Here is an 8,086-nt window from a genome sequence, read left to right as displayed (position 1 = left end):
GGATCAAAGGTGTGCGTCATCACACCTGAGCAGCAAAATCTCTTTAAACTTCTTTTATAGTGTTTGTGCGTTTGTTTGTTTACTGCTGAAGGCACAAGTATAGAGGTCAGAGGACAGCTTGCCCGAGTTGTCTTTTCATCATGGGGGACCCAGGTCATCAGTCTGGGCAGCAATCACCTCTGCCTGCTGAGTCATCTGGCCGACCCCACACTGCAGTCTCTGAAAGCCCAGGCCTCTCTTCCTTGTCGTGAGTCTTGCTTCATTTATTCTGAGTCCTGAGTAGACTTCAAAGTCAAGTTTATTTTTATTTTGGTTTTGGTTTTCTTTGACGCGGGGTCTCAGGTAGCCCAGGATAACCTTGAACTTGTTGGGAAGTAGAGGGTGGACTTCAACTCCCTATCTTTCTCCTTCCAGCTCCTTAGAGGTAAAGGAATGCCCCCAACACACCCAGCACCTGTCCAGGGAGTGCTAGGATGCGCCCCTCCCCTGAAGAGTGAGGAAGGACAGAATTGGAGTGGAATAATTCAGTCCAGATCAGCAGCCATCAGGGTGTGGGAGTGTGGAAAGGGGGCCCCTGCTGGGTAAGCCCTGCCCTTCCAAAGGCAGAAAGGGCCTCCATTTTTTCTGTCCATATCTCTTGGGGAGAACTATCAATGAAAGTATTCACACTAGCAGGAGACCACGGGAGGAGATGCAGAACTAGAGGCCAGAGATCTACCCAGATCACTCTTCCCTTAACTAGCTCCTCTCCGGGCCCAAGTTTCCCTGTAATGTTAAAAAAAAAAAAAAAAAAAGGTTGAACTGTTCAGTACCCAAAGTCTATAGTTTTCTATGGGTCACACAAAGCACAAGCTCACTGAGATTTTATATTGTGTTAATTTCTCAATCAAGAATCACCTGTGAATCCCTGACCATACACAAATAAATTCCTCCCCAGTGATGGAGATTAAAATACTTAATTCTCTTACAGTTTGGCTGTACACTTCAAACGCTTACATGAGAGTTGTCTGGGAAATTGAGTCAAAGTAATGGCTCCTAAGTCCCTCCTGGGATCTAAATGGAAAACAAGACAGGCTATGACATCAGCTGCTATTTCCTCTGTGATCAAACTAAAGAACACAAATATCAATATTAAATTATGTATGCATACTTCTTTATTTTTGCTTCTCAGTGCACATCACAGCAAATCCTTTGCTCTTAGCCTTTAATTCATTATACAGAAAGAACAGAAAACATGGTGAGCTTGGAAATACAGCATTTGAGAGTTACCAGTGACTTCAAAGATGAGACTTAACTCATTCAGCACCCAGAGAAGGAAAGTAATGAGGAGTTGAAGATGGAAAATGGCTCCATTTGATACTGACTTCTGGAGGCATCGTATTTCTTAATTTGCCTCACTGTAATTGGATGACACCATCATCTATATGCTAAATAAATTAGATAGATAGAAGCCGGGTGGTGGTGGCGCACGCCTTTAATCCCAGCACTCGGGAGGCAGAGGTAGGCAGATCTCTGTGAGTTCGAGACCAGCCTGGTCTACAGAGCTAGTTCCAGGACAGGCTCCAAAACCACAGAGAAACCCTGTCTCGAAAAACCAAAAAAAAAAAAATTAGAAGATAGATAGATAGATAGATAGATAGATAGATAGATAGATAGATAGATAGATAGATAGATAGATAGATAATCACTATCCAAAAGCCTAAAACAGGGAGCCTGTTTTTATGGGTCTCCTCCAAGATGATTACAGGGGCCATGCAAAGGCAAGGAGGCCAAGTTCCCCAGGATGAGCATCCTTGATGCAGAAGCAATCCTAGATCCAGACTAGGAAATGGGGTTGCACAAGCCAGTTAATGCCTCTCCCTCACATGAGGCAGAGCCAATAGACCTTCTTAAGGGATCTTCATACGAACTGCATTGCCCTGGCACTGACAAGGAGCCTCCGAGGCCAAGAGCACTTGCTGCTTTCACAGAAGACCCAAGTTCCATTCCCGGCACCCACAAGGAGGCCCACAACCATCTGTAAGTGCAGTTCCAAAGCATTCAACACCTTCTTCTGGCCTCCTTGGGCACCAGACACACACATGGCACACAGACATCCTTGCAGGCAAAAATGCTCATAAAATAAAAATAAATAAATCTAGGAATGACATTGCCTTTTAGCAGGCCAGCCATTTGCTACATGGACATAAACAGGTGCCTCTTTAATGGAGCATTAGATAAACTCAATTCAAGTGTTAAATGTCTACATTTTTTTAAAAATCAATGAGCATAGTTTTTGGCTAATGTAATACCTTCTTTGACGTTCTGTGAAACCAAACTACTCAAAAGAATCTCAGTATAGGCAAAAGAAAAAAGAAAAGAAAAAAAGGTATTTCTACATCTAAACTCAGTGTTTGGAGTCTAAGTTACCAGAATTATGTAATTAGGTATTTCCTTCCCAATCTGCTTCACCCACTTTTCAGATGAATATCTCCTTGTTGATTTGTTTTTTAGAGACAGGGTTTCTCTGTGTAGCCCTGGCTGTCCTAGAACTCACTTTGTAGGCCAGGCTGGCCTGGAACTCAGAGATCTTCCTGCCTATGCCTCCCACGTGCTGAAATTAAAGGCATGAGCCACCATGTGTGGTAAGATCAGCTTATTTAGATTCTTTCATACCTTGGAGAATACACATACGGCTATTTTGTTACCTGTTTTAATTTGGCTTTATTCATGTGGTAAATGCCATAACCAAAAAGAAACTTGGGAAAGAAAGAATTTATTCCATTTTACGGCTGTCATCCATCACAAAGGGAAACTAGGCAGGAAATCAAGGCAGGAACCTGGAGGCAAGGGCTAAAACAGAGGGCATGGAAGAATGTTGCTTACTGACTTGCTCAGCAAGCTTTCTTATACAACCTAGGATCAACTGTACTGCTCATAGTAGGCGGGGCCCTCCCACGTCAATCATTAATCAAGAAAATGCCCCACAGACTTGCCCACAGGCCAATATGAAGGAGATATTTTCTCATTTTAAGTTCCCTCTTCCCAGATGACCCAAACTTGTGCCTACTAGCCAGCACACTATCTGGCCACAATGATGATGTATTGACATCCATACACTCCAAACTACTCTGCCCTCTGTGATACAACTAGGGTCAGAATGCAGAGATTGTCCGAACTGGGAGGGAACCTTAGAGCATCTAGCCATAGGCCTTCCCTTTGCTACTGAAAAACTGGAGTCGCAATGGAACAGAGACTTGTTCCTGACTATGTGGGCGGTGGCAGGCATTGCTTTAACCCTTGAAGGCTGGGTTGGAGCCCTTCCTTGGGAGTCAGCCCCTCCCACACCAGAGTTGCCTCTCTGCTGGTCCACGGTGTGAGTTACAGATGCAAATGTTTACAAAATCTTGAGTATGCAGATGAGGATTTTTTTTTCCTCCCTAACCCCAGGGTCTTACACTCTGTCAATCAGGAAGGCGGAAAGCTATGCTAACACTATCATTTGTTCTACTAAATGATTGTTCTTATTTAACCCCCAACTCATTGATGTTATACAGTGTGCACTCAAGAAAAGACAATCTGGTATTGAATTATGTAAAAAATCCAGTTAGCTGATTCACGTCTGAGAACTCGGCCAGTGCGGTTGGTTTCCTCTCATCTGTACAGTGTTAATCAGACTTGTGTTCTAAGGTCTGCCTCAGAATGTGTAAGGATCAGCTAACTCCAAATATGAGGGTACAGAAATGGTACGGGAAATGTCAAAAACTCAGTCTTTGGGGTTCTAGAAGTCTAACTAGGTATGAAACTCACTGATAAACTTGAAACTGTTTTTTGTTTTGTTTTGTTTTGTTTGGGGCAGGTCATTGTTTGTTTATTTTGGAGTTGTTTGTTTGTTCTTTGAGACAGCGTCTCTAGTCCAGATTTGCTTTGTAACCCAGGCTGGTCTTGAATTTGCGGTAATTCTTCTGCCTCTGTCTCCTGAGGGCTGAGATTAAGGGTGTGAGACACCGTTCCCACCTTGACCTTGATCTTTGATCGTCTTTCCGACCTCTCGCGGGGAACACAGGAGTGCAGGGCTACGCTGGGTAGTTTTTGTCATCTTGGCACAAACTAGAGACACCTGGGAAGAGAAAACCTCAATTGAGGACCGGTCTCGGCCAGCTTAGCTTGTTGGTGGGTCTGTCTACTACTGGAGGAGAGTTTAGCCCATGGTGGGCGGTGCCAACCCTCGGTTGGTCTTGAGTTGTGTAAGAAAGGTAGTTGGGGAGACCAGGGCAAGCATCCCCTCCTTGGTCTTTGCTTCAGTTCCTGCCTCTAGATGCCAGTTTGAGCTCCTGCTGTGGCTTCTCTGGATGAAAGACTATAACAGGTTAGGGGAAATAAACCCTTTCCTCTCCAAGTTGCTTTGATGGCGCTTATCACTACAGAAAACAAACAGCTACACACGAAGTTTATGCGGTGCTAGGGCTTGAACTCAGGGCTTCATGCATGTTAAGTAAACGATTTGGCAAATGAACTACATTCTCAACTAAGTTTTTTCAGGCTGGTGTATTTTAATTTTCGTATCTAGAAAATGAAAATTATAATGTGCAATTCACGATATACTGTCTCTGGTACTCTATAAATGCTAGTTATTGTTATTTATGGTGGTCCATGTTCAGATGCCTCCTTACTGGAAATCATAAAACGACTTTACAGTTGGTACAGACTAAGAAACAGTTCACCAAGACTCTGAGATTTAAGAATGCGGTCGCCCCCTGCTGGTCTCCTTGCTTCAGATGCACGTCGGCTGGATGCGGATTGTCCCTCGCCGGTTCCCGTCGCAGGACGGAAACGAGGGGTGGGACAGGAAGTAGTGTCTGGCTGAGTTCGGGTGCGTGCAAGGCGGCCGCTGGAAGAGGGCAAGGTGCAGCGCCTGCAAGCTTTGGAGAAAGAGCCGCGATGTTCCGGATCGAGGGTCTCGCTCCGAAGCTGGACCCTGAGGAGATGAAGCGGAAGATGCGCGAGGATGTGATCTCCTCCATTCGGAACTTCCTCATCTACGTGGCCCTGCTGCGAGTCAGTGAGTGTCCTTTGGGACTGTGGCCGTGAGGCCACGCGTCCACCCCAGCCCTGCACGCGGTCGTGGGGCCTTGAGCTGAGCATCCTGGGGAGAGCAGGGCGGGCTGGAAGGCTCCTGCATGTCCAGGGCGACCCAACTGCGTGCCCTCTAGAGGTCTGCGGGTCCTGAGAATATGCCAAGTGCACGTGGTGGCCGAGGGCGCATGGCTAAGTCACCTTTGCTCGCCCCACGTCTGTGCTTAAAGATCTTCAGGTGTTATCCCTTGAGCAATACCCACATTTGGCAAACCTAGAAACGGTCCCTGGGAAGTGGCTAACCCAAGGTCATTTTGGCGATTCAGAATAAACCTGACCTAGAATCCCGACCTCTTACTCGGTACCAGGCACTTCTCTTCTTGCCTTTAAAATCCGAAAAGATTTGCTTTCTTTGTGTTTATCTGTATAGAGGGTGAAATAAATAGTTAGTTTTCCTTTTTCCAAAAAGAGAAAGGATGGGCGTCTGAGGAGCTGCCGAGAATACCTGAAGTATTTGATTTCACCATTGCGCCAAAGTTAATTTCGTTAGTAGATCTCTGTTCCTTTTACAACCGAGAGCTTGAGTTCAAGGGGCACATGAGGGTTAAAGACAGACTGACAAATGGTCTCTGCCTCCAAGCTGAATCCACGCTTGGTGGCAGGAGAGAACCAATTCCAGGAAGTTGTACTCTGCCCTCCACACCTGCACCGAGGCATGCAAGCACGGCGTACACACACCACAGAACACACACAATAAATAATAGTGGTTTTCTGAGGGGAAGGAGAGGGGTTCAGACCGGGTTTCTCCGTGTAGCGCTGGCTGTCCTGCAACTAGCTCTGTAGATCAGGCTGGTCTCGACCTCAAAGAGATGAGTTCGCCTGCCTCTACCGCCAGAGTCCTGGGATTAAAGGTGTGTGCCACTACTGTCTGACAATATTTTTTTTTAAATTAAAATTAGCCCTCTAATGATTTAACAGAATTGACTGACCCTCGATCTCAGTACAGTGCCCTTCTTATTGTTCAGTGCTTGCTTGTGTAGAGTTGGCTGCTGTGCAGGCAGAGGCAGGAGTGGCTCAGGTGTGTGAAGAACACACCGAGGCTGGCCTGGAATTCGCTGGGGTGGAGGCCTCATTCACTCAGGTGCCTCTTCTGCTGTGTTCTCGGTCTTGCTGGCCTCTCCAGGAGAGACGCCCAAGTCATCTTGCTCATCCACAGCTTCTTGAAACTGCTTCCTTTTCCATCCTCTTAACCTTTCCTTCGCCGGGCGGTGGTGGCGCACGCCTTTAATCCCAGCACTCGGGAGGCAGAGGCAGGCAGATCTTGTGAGTTCGAGACTAGCCTGGTCTACAAGAGCTAGTTCCAGGACAGGCTCCAAAACCACAGAGAAACCCTGTCTCGAAAAAAACCAAAAAAAAAAAAAAAAAAAAAACCTTTCCTTGTAGAAGAACTGCCGAGAAAATGTCAGCTTCATGGTCTTTGTGTTTGAAATACACCAGTTTATCACTCTTTAAAGATTTTTTATTTGTCCACCTGTCTGTATGTGAACCACATGCCTGCAGGTGCCTGCACAGTCCAGAACAGGGTGTTGGAACCTCTGGAACTGGAGTTAAAACAGGTGATTGTGAGCAGCCAGATGTGAGTGCTGGGATCTGAACTCAGGTCCTCCTGATTGACAACAGACAGGTTTAACAGCTGGCTCATCTCTCTTTGTAGTAATGTCACTTAGTATTCCAGACAGCTCTTGGTACACCGGTTATCACACCAGCATGGAAGGGCATAAGTGACTGGTCGGATCAGAGAAAACAGCGGGCGTCGGCTCTTTCAGGGTTTTCCCTACCCCATGCCTTCTTCCAGTTGTTGGTTTTCCCAGGATTGGGAATTGAACCTAATTCTTACTTGTTAGGATTTTATTCTGTTTATTTAGGTTAGAGTAAATCCCCAGAGCTAGAGGTTTCCCTTGGGAAAGTGCTTGCCTGGCCTGTGTAAGGCCTTGGGTTCCGCTCCAAGTACTGCAAAATAAATCAAAGGTCCCCACAGTCCAGGACCGCTGGAGTTGTTTATGACCTGGAGGAAAGAGGCTGATCGTAAGGGTGTACTCTATAGCGATGGCAATTGAGTCACGCTGGAATCCCTCGTGAGTGTGATCCTAGTAGAGGTTTGGGAGTTGTTTCCAAAACCATATTTCATAAAGCTTTTTCCTTTACTGTGGACTCATAGAATAAAACCTAATTTGGGTTTTTTCTTTCAGCTCCGTATATCTTAAAGAAGTTGGACAGCATATGAGGTTTGGGAGTCCCGCGGATGCATGGCATGAAGAACCTGGTGACAGTTTCTCCTCCTGTCTGCAGATGAATTGGCCCAGAAAGGTGTAAGACTGATTAAATGGACATAAAAACTCTCCTTGTTAAGAACACGTCGGGCCTTGGGAACTGACCTTCATAGCTGAAATATAAAAGTATTTGGGAAGTGCAAAAAGATGTCTTGTGGTCATGGTGTGCCCACGAGCCCGTGCTGTCCACCTCTGTGAGTGTTGATGGGACTGTCAAGATGTCAGACTCCTAGGGGCTTGTGTCTGAAATGGCAGTCGTTTCTGTTTACAACTTCCGCTCCAAGTGTATTTGTGAAGAGCCTGTTTGGGAGTCAGCACACACCCACAGTGACACTTAGGCACAGAACCGTCAGTCTATATTTTTAATAAACATTCTGATGAAAAAGCTTGGGTTTCTGGCTTTTTGTTTGTTTTGGTCCCACTTTTTGTTGATGATGTCCGTCACTACTGCAATATCGTGACTATGGCCTCCGTAGTGAGTTTCTTTTGAACTTTATGTAGCAGTATGGTTCTCTGCCAAAATCTTAATGAACTGTGCTTGATGCTGAAAATACAAACATCACGAAAAATAGGGAAATGTCTTTTTGAAAAATCAAATAGTTCTCTAAGTTTGTTGGCTAAAGGGGGCAGTCTTCCAAAGCAATTACTCATGTTTACCTCTTTAACTTTTTTTTTTTTTTTTTTTTTTTTTTCAGTTTTTT

General features: G+C 45.5%; 1 protein-coding gene across 1 annotated transcript; it reads left to right on the top strand.

The window, feature by feature from the left end:
- Positions 1 to 4,814: 4,814 nt before the first annotated feature.
- Tomm5 (translocase of outer mitochondrial membrane 5) lies at positions 4,815 to 7,771 on the top strand. The gene is made up of 2 exons (XM_005362122.1): positions 4,815 to 5,041; positions 7,305 to 7,771. Exons 1-2 carry the CDS (start codon positions 4,921 to 4,923, stop codon positions 7,337 to 7,339), a joined length of 156 nt encoding a protein of 51 aa, XP_005362179.1. The 5' UTR covers positions 4,815 to 4,920; the 3' UTR covers positions 7,340 to 7,771.
- Positions 7,772 to 8,086: the final 315 nt, after the last annotated feature.

The sequence above is a fragment of the Microtus ochrogaster genome, linkage group LG5 (assembly GCF_000317375.1).
Source record: "Microtus ochrogaster isolate Prairie Vole_2 linkage group LG5, MicOch1.0, whole genome shotgun sequence".
Classification (NCBI taxonomy): Eukaryota; Metazoa; Chordata; class Mammalia; order Rodentia; family Cricetidae; genus Microtus; species Microtus ochrogaster.
This window is presented reverse-complemented; position numbering and strand designations above follow the sequence as displayed.